Below are 20190 nucleotides of genomic sequence, written 5' to 3'. Positions count from 1 at the left end.
TGACCACTCTCACAGTGAAGAATTTCTTCCTAATATCTAATCTAAACCTCCCCTTTTTCAGCTTAAACCCATTTCCCCTTGTTTTGTCATTAACTGCCCTTATGAAAAGTCCTTCCCCATCTTTCTTGTAGCCCCTTCAGGTACTGGGAGGCCGCTATAAGATCTCCCTGGAGCCTTCTCTTCTCCAGGCTGAACAGCCCCAACTCTCTCAGCCTGTCCTCACAGCAGAGCTGCTCCAGCCCTCACATCACTCTCGTGGCCTCCTCTGGACTCGTTCTAACAGGTCCATGTCTCTCTTGTGTTGGAGGCTCCAGAACTGGATGCAGTATTCCAGGTGGGACCTTATGAGAGCGGAGCAGAGGGGCAGAATCCCCTCCCTCCACCTGCTGCCCACGCTGCTCTGGGTGCAGCCAGGACACGGTTATTGGCCTCTGGGCTCTGAGCGCACGTTGCCGGCTCAGCAATGGATGCACCTAAGGAAGAAAGTGATGAAGAAAATTGGATGCATGGTGGAGTCCAAAGTGTGCCATCTCACTGTGTGGTGCTGAAAGTGGCAGTAAGGTGATGAAAGAGCCATAAATGCCACCAGAGCGGTCCTTTACCCCAAGAGCTGTTATTTGCTCTGACAACACTGTGGGCAGTGACTGATGTTCTGTTGTGGCCTTGGACTTCTTCTTCTTGGACCCACAAGAAGTTTGGTCCCCTTGGCATGTGCTGTTTGTAGCGTACACAGTGGTAGAGTGGGATTGTCCCCAGGAGGGATGTGGTGGGGTGTCTGGCCTTGTGGCTACTCATTTCCTTATTTTAATTGCACAGAAACACCCTGGACCTGCTCTCTGAGGTGCTCCATAGTGAGGTCTCCAGCCTTATGGAGGTTGTCTGCAGACCCCGACTGCCAAAGGGCCCATATGCAACAGGGGCTCTCCCTAACCTGGGGGTTAGAAATTGATTTTTCACTGCAGATTATTACTGTTTGGATTTAGAAGTACAGTGCTAGGACTGAGACTGCAGCTCGAGACCTCACTCCATCTAACAGCTTGATAAATTCAGAATGGGATGAACCCTGGTGTCTGGGTTTGATAGTCCAATTTGGAAACATGGAGAAAATAATTTTGGTTCACTGTGAAAAGAGCACATTTGGAGATTTTTCTCAAATAAATAAAAGAAGGAAAATGGTATTTTTGTCAATGAAATAGTACAGCTAGACTTACAGGGAGACTTTTATTCTTTTTGTGTTCCTTTCTGTACTTTAAAATACTCTTGTTACGTTTACTTCAATTCTGAAGTAAAATGCAATTTTAAAATGTAAAGCCAGGACTTTCAGGGTAAAGAATGTTGAAACAAAACTCATTAACTTTGCGGTTCCTCCATCCTCCTTCAGAAGTTGTCAGAAAAAGACAATTAATCCCAAACCATTAGTGAACTGATAACTTTTGCCTCCATGTTTCCTTTTAAAGGATTTTAAACTCTTCATAACTGTCTCACTTGGAGACACATCCTGCATTTAGGATTGAGGCCATTGCATGCTCCCTGGAAACAAATTTGTTGATAGGAAGTTGGCCCAGGGCCCACTGAATTGTGTCTTTTGCTTTTGTTCTCCTAGGTTATGAGTGTTTTGCTGCTGATTGAGTACTCTCTGGAGGTGGCTAGCGGGAAAGGCTTTTGCAAAGACCTGGACAAGGATTACTACAGAATTGGTAGGTCACCAGGATGCTGGAAAGCAGGAGAGGTCAGTGGGGTTGAGAGGGAACCCAAGGTCCTACATTGGTTGTTCTTTCTTTTTCATCAAACATTGGAAACTGATATTCAGAGCAGATGGGCCAAAAGCTCAGAACCAGAGTCAAAATTTAGGCTCTAAAGATTTGGATTTTGGTTTAGGCCATGGCTGTGTTGGCTTTTGGGAGACCAATGTGAAGCCTGTTGAAGTTGTCTTTATTTCAGTGGATCAGGCCCTCAGCCCAACCTCTCTAGTACCCTCATACTCCTCCAGCCTTCCCACTCCCTCTGCAATACACTTTACATTAATCTGACAGTCCTAGTTTCCCCTTTTCTTTCTTTTCACCAACTCTAGACCATTTAAGCCTTACACACACTGTTGACTCCTTTCACATGTTGGGCATTTTCCAGGAAAACGCTGAAGTGTCTCACCAGCTCCTCAATGGACCTCATCTGGCCAGTGACTTTGGTGTCCCAGCGTGGGGAGAAATTGCACCCCCACACTACATCCCATGGGTGTATGGGCTGCCTGATATTGCCACCAATACCCTGCTCTCTACACCATGGAGCCATCCTCTTCTTATCATCCATCATGTTATGCAGCAATCTCCTACCTCACAGCTGAAGGCATTTCAAAGTGCCACACCAGCCCACCTCCCTTTCCCACCAGTTCCTTTGACCTCTATCCACAAATGTTCCCAAGGCCTGGTGTTTTTTGCAGAACATTGGCTGTCTGGAAGAAGCAGCCAGGCTGTTTTGTATCCCACAAAGCATCATAATCACCACAGTTGGTTGAATTCTTATGGCTTGAACTAGGAAGGATCGAGCTTGGATTTCAGAGATCTGGCAGATTTCTCATGTGGGGTGCCATTTAGAAGAAAATCATTCTCCAAACCTCAAATATTACTTAACCAGTCTGTTTGGAAACAACAAACACAGGGTGCTTTTTCCTTTTCTTAGTCACTTTTCAGTGTAAAAACCACAAGTTGAGATAACCCTTCTCTGCTGCGTGCACCAAGACAGAAACCAGACTCACACACCCTGCCTTGCCTCTCCCTGCAGAGAAGGCTAACAGAGAAAAACGCAACCCACAGCAGCAAGGACTTGCCTGGTCCCTACTTTTCCAGTATCTCCTTCCCCAAGGTTCAAGGATGCACAGACAGGTCCCCTGTAATTGGAGGAAGAAGAAATAAAGTAGAGCAGATTCCTGCACATCCCAAACTCACTTGTCCCCGGGGTAGGAGTCAGACGCAGTGGAAAGCACCAAAAAGTGGCATAATCACTGTCTGGGTGAATTTATTGCTAACAGATGGGTTCACATTTTTCATAAGAGCCCAGCTGGGTTTTAGGAGGCACCACTGTGATCCACCAAGGCTGTTTTGAAAGGCATCAACAGTAAGTGGAAAACGGAAATTTGGGTGAGTCCTGCTAATAAGGGACATGGAGCCCTTGGTCTGCTGTCATGGTTCACATCTCTCACACAGGTCATTATTTCCAAAACAGTCCAGTCTGGGTGGGTTGGAGGCTCCTTTGTTTAGCTGTGGACTGCAGCAGTGGCTCAACTCAACACCCAGTGTAGACTTGCATGATGACTGCTTTGGAAAATGCTTTCAGCAGAGCTTTCCCTTTAGGGCAATAAAAAATACACAAGACAGGCACTAAACCCCAGCTGTTTTCTGGGTGGCCGAGGTGACACAACATAGGTAGGAGAACCCAGTTTTCCATTTCTGTAATAAATGTTTCTAGTTTTAATTTTACAGATAAAACCTGAAGAAAATGATGCAAGGGTGACCATAAGGTCTTCCTCATTTTTTAGGGTTTGGGGTTTTTTTGTTGCTTTGTTTAGTTTAGTTTAGTTCAGTTTTGATGTACATGGGCACAGTTGGAAATATTTTTTCCTAATGGTAGAGCATTCTGAATAATAAAATTATCTGAACTGCTGAAAACTGAACATGATATTTACAGATCAGAATATTTTCCCACAGACAGTTATGTAAAAATGACAATGGTTTTTCATTATTTTTTGCAGAAAGATCATCCAAGGCCAATAATTATTATTTTTCTTCAAGTATCTAAGTAAAACAGTCTTTAAAGAAAAAGAAATAAATCATTGAGACAGATTTTTTTTGATAATTTCCAAAGGAAACTGGTATATGCTTTCTAAGCAAGACTTGCATTTCTGCAAATCTGGAGGGCTTTCTGTAAGAACAGAACCATTCTGAGTGAAATTGGCCCTGTTTTTAACAACCCTCCCTCTTCCCACACAATCAAAATGACAGGTCTTTCCCCTCCCCCTCTTCCACTGCCTCCTACACAAAAAAAGGAACATTTAATAATTAAATCCCCAGCACTTCCACTTGGCTTCTCTCCCCAAGCATTTCAAAGGGCTCTGCTTGGGAGACTGTGAGTGTTTTCTGATTATAGTTGGAATAAACTCAGTGCAACCCTTCTATTTCCAGAGACTAACAGGGAAGCAATACAGCAAAGCAGTACAAAAAGTTCAATTTTACTTCAAAACCCAGATGGAAAAGTTGGAAAACTATTTGAGGAGAGGTTCTGTTCGATGCCCTCAGCATCTGCTGCTCTATTTGTAGATCCTGCCAGATTAAAACACATCTCAGAATATATAATGCTAGTGCTGTAGTCACGGTCCCAGAATATAAACAAGGCAAGGTTTAGGGGAAAATGCATTTCATATAGTAGGAAAAAATACATATAAGAGTTCTTTATAAGGAATCAGAGCTCCCTCAGGATTTCTCAGCAGTATGCCTTAAAAAGAGGCTGGGATGGGCCTTGACTTCCATAGTTATGGTCAGGGTGGGGAAGGAGAATTGGGATTGTTGTAGGTTTTTGTGATTGCCAGAGTAATGGGAAGGGTGACTTGGTCAACTGCCCTTAGAAGAGGAATGCTATGTCCCTTGAAACCCGCTACTCCTTGTTTTCATGGCTTACAAGATGCCACAGGACTGAGAGCACTTCTCTGAAATTTGTTTTTTAATGAAAGTTGACCAAGAAATTAATATAAGACCTGTTGAAAATGCTGGATTAAAATGGGAAGGAGAACACCCAGGTTCTTCTTTGTCTTTGGGAACCTTGAAGATGATTTTCCTACCCCTGATAGGGTCAATGCCAGGATGCTGGCTAATCTAAAGTAGGTCGACATTTACTAACTAACTCATATTGAAGAAATAACACAAGATTCATTTGGCCAGGTAGAGGACACAGGAGGTAAACTTTGTTTTGTGATGATTTGGGGCATTCAGTTGCAATTTGGAAGAATCAGGTTAGAATCTCTATCCTCTATCTCACATACAGCAGAAATGTAGATGTGCATTTCCCATCCAGCCTCCCCCATTTACAGTCTATTAGAAATCTCATCTTGGAGCTGAGAAGCCTTCCTAGCAAAAGTCTTCTTGGCTGTGTTTCATTCTTGAAAGCATATGAGCTTTGGCAGACTAGATTTTCCTGCTGGAAAAACAAAACCAAAAAGCAATCCCCCAAAAAACCATTTCAATTAAAATCTTACCAGTTCTAAGCTGCTAACATGAATGGTTTTCTGCCTTGAAAAGGTTACACTCCACTGGTCAGATCTTTAGGATGTCTTCAATTCATGCCTGTGTACAGTGTGAGTGTTAATCACTTTTATTTTTCATTAATGACTATAAAAATTGAGGCTGTGGACAAAGTACAACTGGAAAACTTGTTTCGATTTCTGTCCAGTCAGCCAAGAAATATACCTCAGTTATGCCTGAAGACCCATGTGCACAGCATATACCATACCCTATATAAACATTTCCTATGCAGAAAACATTCCCTCCTTCTCTGGTGAAAAGTAAATCTGGCTAAAGGGACTGGGAACCTTCTTTCCCTTACTGGTCTTGTCCATCCTTTGAATGTGGCTGTCCAGAAACAACTCCCTGCAGCTTATCAGCAACACCAAATGAGACACTGTCATCCTTGACGATCTGTGAAGGCAACTGTTAAACCATAGCCTTATGAGCCCTGTTTGTATTTCCCATGGCAGTTTATTGGGCCATAAAATAGAAAGGGGTTTCTCTGCATTCATGGGAAATAACAGGACTCATTCAGTGTCCTTCCTGGCTACACTCAGGGCAAAAAACCTGATGTGAAGTTCAGAGAATCACAGAATCACACAGAATCACAGAATGTCAGGGATTGGAAGGGACCTCAAAAGATCATCCAGTCCAATCCCCCTGCCAGAGCAGGAACCTAAATGAGATCACACCGCAGTTCCCTGTCCTTCTTGAACTGTGAGGCCCAGAACTGGACACAATATTCCAGATGCGGCCTCAGCAGGGCAGAGTAGAAGGAAGTTAATAAAAAATAGACATTTGGCAAATAAATGTTCTCTCTTCCTGTTGGATGGGTGGTGGGTTTTGGTATTGCTTGCTAGGAATGCAAATATCTAGTGCAGAGGCTCTGTCATACACCCCCATTCTGGTTACACCACCTCCCCCAAGGAAAATAGCATTTACTTCACAGCACAGATATATTCCTTCTCATTAAATTCCCTGGGATATCTGGGAGCCTCAGGCAGACGCAGAGAATTTGAATAAGAAAAAAAAAACATAAGAGCATGTTTATTCTTTTGCTGCTGCTGTTTATTCCTGTATGCTTTTGAAAGAAGATGCACCTCAGAGAGGGTGAGCTCTCACCATACTCTCTGCCAGAGAAAAAGTATCACTGCCAGCACGGAGGTGGTTGTGGAACAGAAATATTCCTGTAGGTAGATATTCTATCGGAGTGGTGCAGGCTTTGTGAGGAGCAACATTTCTTCCCAACCTGATTTTGTAATCATTGAATCAGAGCATAAGTAAGGTAGATCCCTGGAGGTCTCCAGTCCTGCTTGAAACAGAATCACAGAATCCAACAGGGCTTACTCCAAAGTTGGAGCAGCTTGCCCAGGGCTTTGTTCAGCTGAGGTTTGCAGATTCCCCCAAATTAGAATTCCACAACCTTTCTGCATCCCTGTTCCAGACCCCATCACTTCTTGTAACATTTTTTTTCCTTTTGTCTGGAATTTCCTTTCTTGTAACAATCGCTTCTTGTCTTGCAATAACAGCTCTCAAAGAGCCAACACACCTTCTATAGGGACAAACCCCATTATTCTCTGAATACTCCAGCACTTTTTAAGGTGCCGTAGAGGAAAACGGGTTATTCCTGAGATAGGCACCCAGAAGAACATACAGGAGGAGCAGAGGGAAAAATCATGGAATAATGCCTCTGTGTTTAAGATTAAACAAGTGTTCAAGCTTGGTTCAAGGTTCCTAAATTTTGCCCTTTTCTGAGGGTTTTTAAGCACAAAAGAGACAAACATTCATCCTACAAAGGCCAACTAAGCATGAAGGGAAATACTGAGTAGACTTAAAAATTAATATCTTATATTTTTGGCCAACAGATGCTGGGCATGGAAAGAGCCTGTCAGTCACAGTAATCCATTCTCTAGGGTCTGCTGTGACTGCAAGTGCCTCAAATCCCAGGGATTCCCAGGGATCTACTGCTGGTTCTAGAAGGTAACTGGCCACTCTGCCAGCCCTTGGAAAGTATTACAGGTGGCATTTGGCCTCTCTAGAACATGTACCACATTCCCATCTCATGCAGGTTTTGCACAGACAGGGCTAAGAGCCAGCAGCTACCACTATCTAAGGGGGTCACTCCTTCAGCCCATCTGCTAAATGTGCTCCAACAAAGGCAGAAGTCATTTTGTTTAAGCAAAATCTTCCATTACTGAGGTCAAATCCATCCCTAGACCAGAGAGATCTGCTGGAAAGGATAACTATATTTGCTGTGAACAAATAAGAGGCAAACAATGCATGGAAAGTTGTTTTCTCTTGGTTTTCCCTTTCTTTCCATGCTTTTATGTCTGTAGGGTTGCAGGTTTTTGTTTCTTTTTTATTTTGTTTAGGGTTTTTTGATCTAAGTTCTGCTTGGAAAATTCAGATGGGTTCTGCCAGCAATTAGCCTGCAGAAGCAACGGCCAGTTGCCCAATTAATTAGAGAGCCTGCTGAGAGAGTTGGAGCATGAGACCACGTAGAAAGAGGCAGAAAAACACAGTTGTCTTGAAGCTGAGGAAACACCATGTTAAAGAGATAAATCCTCTCTGGGGCAAACTTCTGATGGTTGGTTCTGGGAGGAAAACCAGGGCAAATGGTTTCAGGCAGTTTGGGGTTTAATGGGATTGGCACTGTCTCCTTTAACAACTGTTCCTACAAAGGCTGAGTCTGTCCTCTTTGTTCAGCTGGTTTTTTTTTTTTGTTTTGAGTTTATGCTGTCCTCATGTTAATCTTTGGATCTGTGCACCAGATCACAGCCTCCTCTCTACTCTCCTGCATCTGAAAGGTGGGCTCAGTTTTCTCCCTTGAAGCTTAGGCTCTTCCCACCATCCTTCTGAGCTGTAAAGCTGTGAGAAGCCTCTTCAGCAGTAAAGCCTTTCTCTGTTGTCCTCTCTGTTGTCACTCAGGGCTTGCTGGATTTGGGTTTTCTTTCTTTGCTTCTTCCTAAGACTTCTTCCTCTTCTACATTTCAATTCTCATTACTTTGTGGTAAACAGATCCTGCATTTGGTTTGTGTTTTTTTGTTTTGTTTTGGGGTTTTTTTATCAGGTTATAACTAAAAGCTATTTTCTCTTGCTACCAAAACTCTTTTTCCTGATGTAGGTTAAGTGTTAGTTGGATGATTTTGATCACTCCCTTAGGTCTTTAATATCTGCCACTTTCATGTGCAGCAACTCATGCAGTGCTGCTCCCTCTCTTGAGATAAACTATTTTTGCTTCCTTGAGGGATACAGCATCCTCAAAGGGTTTTTTCCTTTGAGCCCCAGAAAGGAAGAGGCTTCTCATGCTCAGGGAAGGAAATACTGGTCAGAGCTTCTTTTCAGACTAAAGGTTCCTCATCAGCAAATTTCATTTCTAGAGGAGACACAAGTGTGTTTCTAATTCTTGAGAAGAAAGTAAAGGAAATTAAAGTATCTTTTGTATCAAGGCATTTAAATGAAATAAAGCGTACTCTCTGATAGAATAAGGATGTGAGGAGTGTTGCTGTTGGTGCCACCTGCCCTTGCTGCCAGGTGTAGCTCAACCCAGCTGTCAGGCAGGTCCTCTACAACCCTGGCAAGGCTCTAGAGCTTCTCAATATTGTCTTTGGTCCTTTCTTCAACTGACTTTCATCCATACCCACATTGCTTAGCAGAGCCTGGATGCAGTCCTTGACAGTTTGCATCTGCTGCAGCTGCTGCATCTAACATGGGCCCATCTCCTGTCAGATGTCGTGGGCAGCACTGGGTGGTAGGTCTGTCCTTCTCCAGCATGGCTCTCCCTTTGGCTTGGGCTGACTGTTTGCATTTGCTCAGAGTAACTGGCCAAATTATGATACAACTGTGACTGCTCTGCTGCAAAAGTTTTGTAAAGTTTTGGTGTTATCTGCCTGAAAAAGAGGGATGGCTTCCTCTGCCTCAAAGTCTTTGTAAATTATTTTATTCTATTGTCAGCAAAGCTAGGAAAGGAGTTAAGACCACTTTGGTGTGTGCTCAAGCACTGAAATACCCCCCCTTCCCCCATATGATAAAAATGTAATGTGGTACCAAAGCTATAGGGAAACACTCAAACCTGGGGGAGATGGAGGGGCAGTTTCAAGGGGGGAAAAAATGGGTAATACGGAGAAGTGAAGGATTTCAGAGCAGCTGGAATATATCAGGGATCCAACAGGCTAGAAGACAATTTATAGATTTTTTTATGAACACAAGTGAAAGGGGTAATGGAAAAAATAAGAGTTAGGCACTAGATTTGTTTAATAGCTATGGAATAAATTGAGCAGTTGGCAGGGGGAAGCAAACCAGTAGTCAAACATTTCTGATGGATCAGGATGATCTCAAGGATCAATTCCATTTAAAAGTTTTGTTCTTTTCTAATAAAATTAAACCCTTTATTCAGGCACTTTGGTGTTGGAAACCCCAAACAGACTATTGCTATTTAGGTAAAGCCATAAGATAGAAATTGGAGGGTGAGTTGGAGGAGGCACTGTGAAAGACTGTACATTATGCAGAGGCAGATAAAGAATGTAGCAGTGTTTTGCCTTTGGAGTGAGCTGACCTTTTTATTTCTTCATGAAGCAAACCAGCTCTACAAAAAAAAACCTTCACACTCTCTAGACTGCTGTGAAGACCAAATATGTATTCCATACAGTGTGAGTAAGGCTTTGGTAGTCATCATCAGGGCAGGCTGCTATAACAAGAGGGAAAATTACTTCTTGGGAACTGTTCAGTAGGAAGCTATGTGTGTGGAAGATACACACCTGCACCCAAAACAGCTGACAAAGATTGCCTTCAGCCCTGTAGGAAGAACTGTCTCAAGTTGTTCTCCTCGGACATTTATTTTTAATGTGTATGTTGCATCCTACAGCTACAGGGAGTGGAGGTGAGATATTTCACCCTGCAATCCTGTGGTCCATACTGGCAGAAGGTGGTTAAAACTCGTGCTTCTTGTCTGCTTTCTTGTCTGCAGATCTTTCACCAGATTTCATTGTTGGTTACTTCATCCGTCTTTGAGTCTCAAAATCATTTCCAACTCAGACATGTTAATCATTAGCTAAAAGCACTCTGACTATTTTTCTACTTCATTTTACATTAATATTGTAGCCTCGGATATTTAAAATTTCAATCCAGGCAATAAAGGCTTTTGGGTCCCACGTGCCTGACCTGACAGTCTGCTCAACCTGGTGGCTAAAGAAACATAAACTTCAAAGATAAATGAAGAAGTGGGTGTAGAAAGGGAAAAGAGGGTTACCTTATAGCTGCATGACATTCATTCCCCCTCATACACAGTTCTTTCTGCCAGGTTATCACATTTTAACCCTTCCTTAGAGGTATGATTTATTTGGGCCATCAGGCTCTGACTTTTAGTAATGTGGTCATTACTTTCCTTACTTTTAGCTGATGTCGTCACCAGTTTCCTGTTGATCACCATGTTGTTTGTCATCAGCTTCAACCTCCTCCTTGGTGTGGTGAAGGTACGTTCTCCACAAATGACATTTAGCTGCTGGCAGAAACCTCTCTGAGTTAGGAGGTATTAGAGGAGGGGACTAGAGGATGCTGACTGAAAATGCTGAAGTATCATCAAAAAAGCAGATAAATTGCTCTCTTACAGAGGGGGAAGGTGGCTGGTTTGCAATCTGCAAGGCTGCCAACTGCCAGATTTAGCCAATCTGGGTGACATTTCCATCAAGGCTATTTTTCGTGTTAAGGAATGGAAATATTATGATTTGGAAATGTTGTTTTATTGCTTCATTTCCTTGCTTTTTGCAAGTCAGATTCTGGAGGGGAACTGTAACTCCTACTACACTGGGGATTCATTTCCCATTTCAGGAGGAGAGATGACCATGTATCGGTGTGAGAACCCAGCTTTCTCTGTAGTGGTAAACTTTGGGGACAGCTGAATGACAGCTCGGATGAGACCAAGTGCTAATGTCACATAGTGAAAATTCACAGAAACTTTCCAAGGGGGTGAAAGAAATCAATGTTGATGCTCTTCATTGTCTCTGAATCGTCACCACAGTATATGGAATTAGATGTATAAATTCCAAGAAACTATTATTGGAATACCTTTATATATGTCCTGTCATGTGTTGGTAGCTGGTCTCATTCTCCCATTCAGAATAGAAATAACTGCCACTGCTTTTCTTTCTCAGAAGAGAGAACGTCTCCTGATCCCTTTCCTTGCTCTACAAGTCATGGACTTTCTCCTCAGCCTCCTAACAATGTTCAGTTCCTACATACAAATCCCAGCGGTTGTTTCTGTGTCCTCCCTTAGTCACAAGGTAGGTAACAGCTCACTTCTGGGGTGGTCTTCACTGTTCTTTATGAGATGGAGACTGATGTGTAATGTAGGAATAAAGGATTATTATCTTGGGCCACAGTTTTTCATGGCAAGGTAGTTTCTACACTGGCTGGAGACCCTTGGGGGCTAGAGGGTGTGCTAAGAAAACTATTGACAGCTGGGACATTGTTTAATTTCTCATGTCTGGGAATCTTCCTGTGAATTTTGTTTTCTGTCTCATGGCTTTGGGGAGGTTGTTCTTGGTGTGCCCATGCTAGGAAGGGTTTGCTGGAGGTGAGGTAGGAGTATCACTGCTCAGGCTAGAGGCGTCTTCTGTGGAGCTTGTATAAATCAGCCCAACAAGATGATTTGCTCATCATTTTGGCCAGAAAAAGTGAATTAAATAGCTTGGCCTGTCAACGTGAACAAAACACCAGCCCTGTGTGATATGTGGAAAATCTATAGAAGTGATGTGATCTTGTGATCATAACTAAATCCCTGTGTCCTGCCCTTCTTTGCTGCAGGGACACTCGAAGATCCCTTTCCTGGCTCTGCAGCTGCTGGACTTCTGCCTGAGTATTCTCACTCTCTGCAGCTCTTACATGGAGGTCCCCAGCTATCTCAGCCTCAAGTCTTCAGACAATGGGGTAGGTTATGAGCAAGCTCAGCTGATTTTTCATGCTGTGAAACCCTATGAAGTTTCTTTCAGTGGTTGTTAAGACAGAGTAAACTTTCTCTGATCCCAACAGTATACCCAGAACTCCTCTGTTTGGTGACAAAAGAGGATTTTCCATATGTTCTCACCAACACGGTGTTCTTGACTGACAGCTTGCTTATGTATGTGTCTCTTAAATGTACACCTTGTTTTTCTCGTAAGAATCTTATGGATGCAAATTGCAGAGCAAAATGATTTGGTTAGAGCCTGTCTGCACGCATTGAAAATGCATCAGATTTCATCTTTATTAAACAGTTATACTTTTAGTGCTCATTTAAATAGTCTTCTGAAAATCTCTGCTGAAGGGAGTGTAAACAGTAGGAGGAAAAAAATATCCCTATACCCTTTCTGTTGAGAAAAGCAAGGTGAACTGTCCCACTTTTCTGAGAAGCAGGCTGAGAAACTTGCTGAGATCACCACCAACTTGGGTGACCCTGGTAGAGGGATGAAGCATTTATGACTGAGATCCTCTCCCTCTTTTCACAGGGCTTTTTGCCAACCCTGGAGAAGTTACCAACAGAGGAATATGCCAAAGTGATGATCACCTTCACCATTGCATTCATTGCTGTCCTCCTCCTGAAGGTAAATGGCTGCAGGGTCTGGTGAGGCTGAAATGAAACTCTCTTGCCTGGGAGAATAGGAGGAATTGGTTTTGCTTCTCTCTTAAACCTGACAGAGTACTGGAAAGCCTTGTTGGTCTCTCCTTGGGCACAACAGGAGCTAAGCCTCAGCATACTGTCTGAGGCAAGTCTACTATTCAAATCACTGGTTTTATGCTTCTGCACATGTGAGTTATAAAAAAACCCCTCTCTTACTGCCCATTCATCTCTAGAAGGATAAAGTGTTTGAAAACAAATATAGGAAACTCTTTTGCTATTGTGTGACAAAATAAATTAGTTCATTAAGCAGCAAGTTAGATCTTCCACTTGGGTAAGTGGCTGTATCCACACTGATGTAAGCAGAGTTATGCACACTGATACCCTGAAATTTAATTAAAACTTGCTAAATTCTGCTTACATCTCAGAAAACTCCACTATGAGTTGGTTTCTATTCCTGCTTCAGTGGGTCAGAGAACAGGTTTTTCACTGGGGAGTTTCAGATTGGTTAAGAAAACCTGATCTCTACAGGTACTTGAACAGATTGTCACAGTGAAAAATGCTACTGGTTAGTTGGGAAGCATTTTTTATTCAGACTCTTCCCAGGTGGCCAGACAAGCCAGTGTGGAGTGGAGTGTCTTGAATGATTGCACTGCAGACATGACTTTAGCATATCTTTTAATATTTGCATAAACTGCACAAGAGGAGTGGAGATAACCCTGAAACCCATCTGGCAGTGTGGGTCTTCAGCAGAAATTTCACTGACCTGGCAAATCAGTTGATTCGAATTTTCCACAGGGTTAGCTACAAGACTGCTTAACTTGCAATGACGTCTTGCGCTGAAGTTTGGACGAGGAGGGATGGGGGAGGATAGTTAAAAAAAATGGAAAGGCACAAATACTCCTTGGTCTACTAAACTCCCCAAAATAAGTCATCCTTTAAACTTAACGGCAACCCCCCCCTCTTCCATGTGTAGCAAAACCATTTTCATGAGAGAATTCCCTCCAAGTAGTAAAGATCTGCCGAGGAACATGGCAACAACATGAAACATTTTAGACCTAAAAAGGCCATTTGGCCAATTTAGGACCCATCAGTTTCAATTCACTGAATTCACAAGGTAGCATCTAAATATGTTGGACTAGCCCAGGATCTTTTTGCATAAATTGACTTGCTTAATGACCCATCACAAACCTTTATTCCTCTTACACTAAAATGTTATTTCTGCTTATCTGGTGCTGTATTCCTGCCAACTTGCAATTACAGTCCCCAAATAGTTATCTGCATCCCACACCATAGCATAATTCAGCTAGAAGGTGGTCTGTCAGACAGAGAAGAGATGGGGCACCTGCCCCACTGAATGCCTCTTCTAGTGACTTCATATGAGAGCTGCAAGACTTGGCTCACCCTCTAGCAGGAAAGATTTCTCTGCCAGTGCTCAGAGGATGGTAACGCTCCTCTCCCTCCTTTCTCTCATATAACACCACCCTTTGCAGGGAACAGGTCCTGTTGCAAAGTGGAAGTCTCTCCATGCAACTTGATGGCTGGTTGTGTGTTTACTTGTAAAACCCCAGTGGTGATACCATCAGTTGTTCAAGTCTAAGTTCCTTGGAGATGAGAAGTATTCAGAGGGCAGAGTGAGTGAAGGGGTGATGGTTACACAGCATCATTAGGACAGTCTCCCTTGCTGATCTGTGCATCCACGAGTAATCTTTATCTCACCTCAGTATCATAAAGTCATCCTCCTCCACTACCACAGTGATAAGAATGCAGAAACCAAGGGGAATGAAGTATTTCTGATGGGAAATGGAAGAGAGGATTTAACATAATTACTTCTGAAGCAGCCCACTTCTGACCTCTACGACAAGCTTCCCATCCACTTATAATGTCAACGGCTGCCAGAGAAATTTCCCCTCTTCAGTTCAGTGTGGAGAATGGTATCCTACAGTGACTCTTGAGTGTTTTGAGGTATCCACTCACGGCATGATCCCAAGGTCACTGGTTGCCTTTACATAAGCTGTATGTACTAACATATTCTGCTCGAACCTGCTGTTGCTGGCAATAGACTTTACTGAAGTCAACTTTTGGTGCAGATACTGCAACAAACTCTTCCAGAATCAACATCAAATAAAGGATTTTGTTGTTGTTGTTGTTGTATGATTTTTTTTTAAATTTTGGGATGTTTCTTTCACAGATGAGCAGGGGTTTTTTGTACAGCTTATACGATGGTTTCAGTGTCTTGAATGCTTGCTCTCTGTATAAAGAGGCTTTTGGAAGAGAGAAGATTTTTGCAGTATTCCCTCAGGGTGGTTAAAGTTTGGATTTACCTCCTCATCTCTGGAAGTTTGTTTGAGAGATGGATTCCTTCAACTCAGATACTTCATTCTTTGTTCTCGTTCTTTGTCCTGGCTTTGTATCAAGACCAACAGTTTTCATTGTTCTAGGAAATCCTAAGCTACATGGCTTGTTCTCAGGGCATATAACTCCCTATGTTCCTTTGAAAATGACAACTGTTTTTAAAGTTGAGTCTTGCGCCAATAAAAATAAGAGGCACACGACTTCGCCTCGCCGCACAGAGTAGGGAAAATATTTATTTAATATGGTATGTTTCACATGCCTGACTTATTTTCTTGTGCCACAATCTGTCAATTGATCCATTTTTCTCAGAAAAGCTCTATTTATTGCATCTTGTAACTCTGTGAGGTGCAAGGCAGTCTTGTCAGAAAAGTGTAACTAATGCAAGTATAGGATTTTGTTGAATGAGTTGACCTGTCAGGTCAGTCCTAATTGACCATGGGAGCTTTGGATCTCTGGGAGGTGGATGTTGCGCACAAGGATTTCTGAGACATCCAAGCTTTGTAGCCTGCTCAGAAAAATAACATGAAACACATGCTTTCCTTTCTTACCTGATGACATTTTGCGTTGTCAGAGGTTTTAAGCACATGCTTTATATTTAATGGTATTACTAGTCACATTGACTTCCCATACCAGTATACTGTTTTGAATAGATGGAGTTGTCACCTTTCTAGTGAAGGATCAAGAGAGACTGATTTAAGGCCCTGGGACACATGGTCTCATGCTTCTAGCTTCAGAGAAGAAAGCAGGACAATAGCAGGCTGACAGCAAAAGTGGAAATGCTCTTGTTGACTTGCAATGCAATAGCAGACGACCCTTTCTCTTCCCTTTTCAGGTCTATATGTTCAAATGTGTCCTGAGCTGCTTTAAGTATATTAAAGCCAGCAAGAGAGAGGAGGTGAAAGTCAACCCACAAGCAGTTGAAAAGGTGAGTAAAGACTTGCTTCAGATTTACACCATGAAAAGGCATGGCTTAGATGGATGAGATGCAGGATGATCCTTACTTTTACTTCTTTGGTGATGTGAGAGAGAGTTCATCTCTTCAAATGTGTATTAACAGGTACTAATAATCAGTTTCCAATTATATTATATTCCTTTAACTTTACTTTTCTACAAAATCTTTCAAAGTCAATGTTATCTGCAAGGAACCTGAAACTCAGACTTCAAGAAAAGCAGATAAATGGGAATATGTCAGTTGTACTCTCTGATCCAGAGATGTGTTTTTTAATTTCAGTTGAACTTTGGTTTCTGTGCTTAACAGTAGTTTGCCTTCACCTTTCATTGAATCAGTGTCTGAGAGGTTTGATGTGTTGCCCTTCATCTTAACAGTTTGCTAAATAATGAATATCCATGTCCTTCCTTAGATTACTGATGATCTCTTTTAATAGTAGCATCCAGCTGCTCTGACACAATGGAAAGATATTGAAGACCTTACAAAGATACTGTAAAGATGGATGAGAAGTAAAAAGGAAGACTATGGAATGCTAAGTGTAGGCATTTGTCTTGTTGAAACTTGGCAAATATGATGAGCCTCATCTTGCCTGCAATGTGCCCCGCTGCTGTGTATGCATCGTGGCCCTCTGCAATGATCTCAGCTTAGCTTCTTTGCTTAGGCAATGAGGCTTATATTCTGGACATTAAAGATCCTTGGTTCATTTATTGCAACCATGCTTTGGGAGAGGGAGGTGGGACTGGCAGCAAAGTGGTTATAAAGTGCTGCTGATTTCTAACACTACTGGATTTCTACCCCTTATGTCTTACAGCCCATGTGGTTCTTTTACCCTGCTTTGAACTAGGTAGAGAAACACATCCAAGATCAAAGCCACTTGAAACTCTTCATGTGATCCCCATAACCAATGGTCTTCTCTTTCAGGCTGTGCTGCCATCATATGAAGAAGCCTTAGAGTTGCCTTCCAAGGAATCTCCACCACCCTATGTAGGAATCTAAGCTCTGCTCATGGAGAGAAGACATCTGTATTGCTGTTGATGCCTCTTACCCCTTCTGCCAGATAGTCAGCCCCATTGGGAAGTCCTTACTTTATAGCAGTATCATGCTTATTACAATCTAGCTCACTTTATGAGCCTACAAAGAGTGATGGTGAAGCACTGGAGCTGGTGCCTTGTTCTACACTGGCAGTTTTCTCTTGGTACTATCAAGTTGCAGTGCTGATTTTAATAAACTTGGCACCAGGCACCACAGAAGTTCCCATCACTGGCCTATGACATCTGGCTAATGTGAAGTGTAGGCACTGGCCTGGATCCCTTGTCAGGCTTGCTTTATGCCAGCAAGATGCTGCTTCTCATCTGCCTCATTTTGAATTAGGAAGTGGAATGGGGGGAAAATGGACAAGAACCCTTTTTGCTGAGATAGTCCAACCCAACCACCATCTTTTAATGAAGACTCTATGGGAAAGGGGTCAACAAAAGAATGAAGATTTCAAATGGACTATGATACAGCTCTCATCCTGTCTGCTTATGATGATGATTAATAGTGTGTACTCCAGAATGTACAACACGCTGGAATTGCCACAGAATTGCTCTGCCATTTTATACCTGAGTGTTTGCACTTTTTTGCTTTTAGTGTGACTTTGAAATATGTTTCAATTAAAAAAAATATATATATATATATATTAATGGCTTCAATAATTTGCTGTCTGATTTCTGAATGATGCTGTCCCTGCTGTCTGAAGTACATTGCAAGGAAGCAATATTTTGCTTTTTAAAAGCAAAATATTGCTTTTATTTATTTTTTTATATTTTATATATTTTTTTATAATATTGCCAACATATTTAGTTGGCAAAAATAGTACTTTGACCTTAGGCTGATGTTAGCTCATGCATGTGCTGCTTGCAGATGGGATCAAACCTGGCAATTCCATCTAAAAATCTAGCTTGTTCCTTCCTCTTGTGCATTATCAACAGTGATAAAGATCCTGCTTTCTGTGGCACATTCACAACTGGCTCTGATTGCACAGGTCAGTCTCTGCAGATGTGAGTGAATAGTGTTGCTGATGATAGATGATGAGGTATCTGGAATTTAGCATCTGCTCACCTTTTTGGATTGTCGCTTTCTTTTTCTTTTTAAAACAACTGAGTATGCGAGTGTAATTTGCTCTGGAATAACCATTCCAGTATCATCCACAGCGTGGACCACAGCCTGGGGACTTTGTTATACTCTGAAACAAAACAAAACAAGCTTCAATGGAAGATTCGCCAAAGAAATGTCAGCGCTGCCCCATGCAGTTTTCACTGGATGTGTATTTATGTGTATGGGGTTGAAGATAAAGATGTTGGTCATATACTTTTGAGCTGGTTTTTCTCATCACTGAAGAGGGGTGATAATTCCCTTTCTCTGTGCTTCATCTCCCATGTTCTGGGGACCTGGATACTCAACAACAGCCATGAAGTCTGGAAAGGTGTGCCACAATGACATTTTAATGTCTCCAGTGCTTTTAAACACTCTTGAAATCACTCACAAAAGTACAAACTCTTCAAATTCTTCAGGCAGAAAATAATTTTTCTGACCCTAAATCTAGCAGTTGTTTAACTGTGACCAAAGAGCAAGAGACAAACACAAAATTCAACCAGAAAACTTTGCAGAAGCATGTGAAGATCCCAGCTTCTTGCATCATGGTCCAGCCCAGTCTCTTGCTTATTTAGGTGGGAAGATAAAACATTATCTTTGAAATATGAATAATCAATAAGCTACAGTATCTTCCAGACATCACCTGTCAGCCCTCTTGGTCCTAGTTCTGAAGACCAGACTGGACCCTGAAACTGTCTGCTTCTTATTTCTCACCAGCTACCTGTCCACCTTGGTTGCAGTGCTCAAAACCAGGTCTGGAGGAGGCCATGGGGTGGGCTACCTGAGTGAAGTGTCTCTCCTTGTTAGCTTAGGGAGCTATTTGGAAGCACAGTCCTTCCCATTCCTCATCAGAGTCGCTAGGTGCTGAGATGGTGTGTGATAACCATGACAGCACTGGAACATCTTCACCAGGCTGCCTTCCACTGACCAGGGTTGACCAAAAGCCTGTGAACTGGGTCTGCTGAAAGTATCATTATGAGAAATGCTGGCAATTCACTTGGCTTCTAAACCAGAAGAGGATTCCTCAGTGTGATCCAAATAAATTGTGTTAAAAATCCTTTTCCCTCTCTTTAAATGGTTCAAATTCTACCTCTAATTAAATTCCCATTAATAACGCTCTTGGCTATTTAGTTACTGCAGCAGAGTAACGTACATTCCCTAAGCCTCTTCATTTAATTGACTTTGATAATAGAGCTAAAGCAGCTAAATTACATTCACCACATCTCTTGCAGAGATGGGGTTTGTTTCAATGTGTACAAGGAGTTGAGCCTTTGGGTACACACCTGATCTTCTAAATGAACCTGATGTTCCATGGCTCTTAGCAAGCCAGACGATCCTTCTGCTTCCCTGTGAAAGCCTGGCTCAAAAACCCCTGAAATCTGATAAAATGTATAGATTTATTGTGAGTTTCCAGCCAGGTCAGGGGCTGAGTTCTAGACGGGAAGTGGTTTTGGTTTTCTGAAATGTTAGATGATTTGGCCAACACAAACTGAACACAAGCTGTCCCAAGCCTGTTAATAAGTCAGACGATGGCACTATCAATGCTGGTTTTGAGACTGATAAAAGACTCTTTTTAATATGCTTCTGTCATACTGTTTTTTCTTCTCCAAACTGATTTACTGATGTGAGTCTCTGCAACACAGGCTGAGAACCAATTTACACAAATATGCTTAATGCTGCTCCACACATTGCTTTTTTTTTCCAACGCAGAGGAGAAATGAGGGGCAATTCTTTGATGTAGAGAATAGATTGAGCTGATGATCTCAGCACTGGTAGGACAGATGTGTAAGAGGGACTTGACCACCTTTAGAAGCAGCGGCATCTCATGGAGGTGGAGATGCTCCAGGACTCCAGAGATGTCTGTTACATTACCTGACTGACTGACTCTTTACCCC

General features: G+C 42.3%; 1 protein-coding gene across 1 annotated transcript in view; it reads left to right on the top strand.

Annotated features, from left to right (window-relative positions):
• Positions 1 to 17404, top strand: part of LAPTM5 (lysosomal protein transmembrane 5) — a 23256-nt gene extending 5852 nt beyond the window's left edge. Inside the window, exons 2-8 of the mRNA XM_010172673.1 lie at positions 1604 to 1697; positions 10665 to 10741; positions 11420 to 11548; positions 12072 to 12194; positions 12749 to 12844; positions 16046 to 16138; positions 17084 to 17404. Coding sequence (XP_010170975.1) covers positions 1604 to 1697; positions 10665 to 10741; positions 11420 to 11548; positions 12072 to 12194; positions 12749 to 12844; positions 16046 to 16138; positions 17084 to 17158 — 687 coding nt within the window. The 3' untranslated portion in view covers positions 17159 to 17404. The remainder of the gene's footprint in view (positions 1 to 1603; positions 1698 to 10664; positions 10742 to 11419; positions 11549 to 12071; positions 12195 to 12748; positions 12845 to 16045; positions 16139 to 17083) is intronic.
• The last annotated feature ends 2786 nt before the right edge of the window (positions 17405 to 20190 follow it).

Source organism: Antrostomus carolinensis, unplaced genomic scaffold (genome assembly GCF_000700745.2).
Source record: "Antrostomus carolinensis isolate BGI_N321 unplaced genomic scaffold, ASM70074v2 scaffold13887, whole genome shotgun sequence".
Lineage (NCBI taxonomy): Eukaryota > Metazoa > Chordata > Aves > Caprimulgiformes > Caprimulgidae > Antrostomus > Antrostomus carolinensis.
Note: the sequence above shows the minus strand (reverse complement) of the source record. Positions and strands in the feature narration are given on the sequence as shown.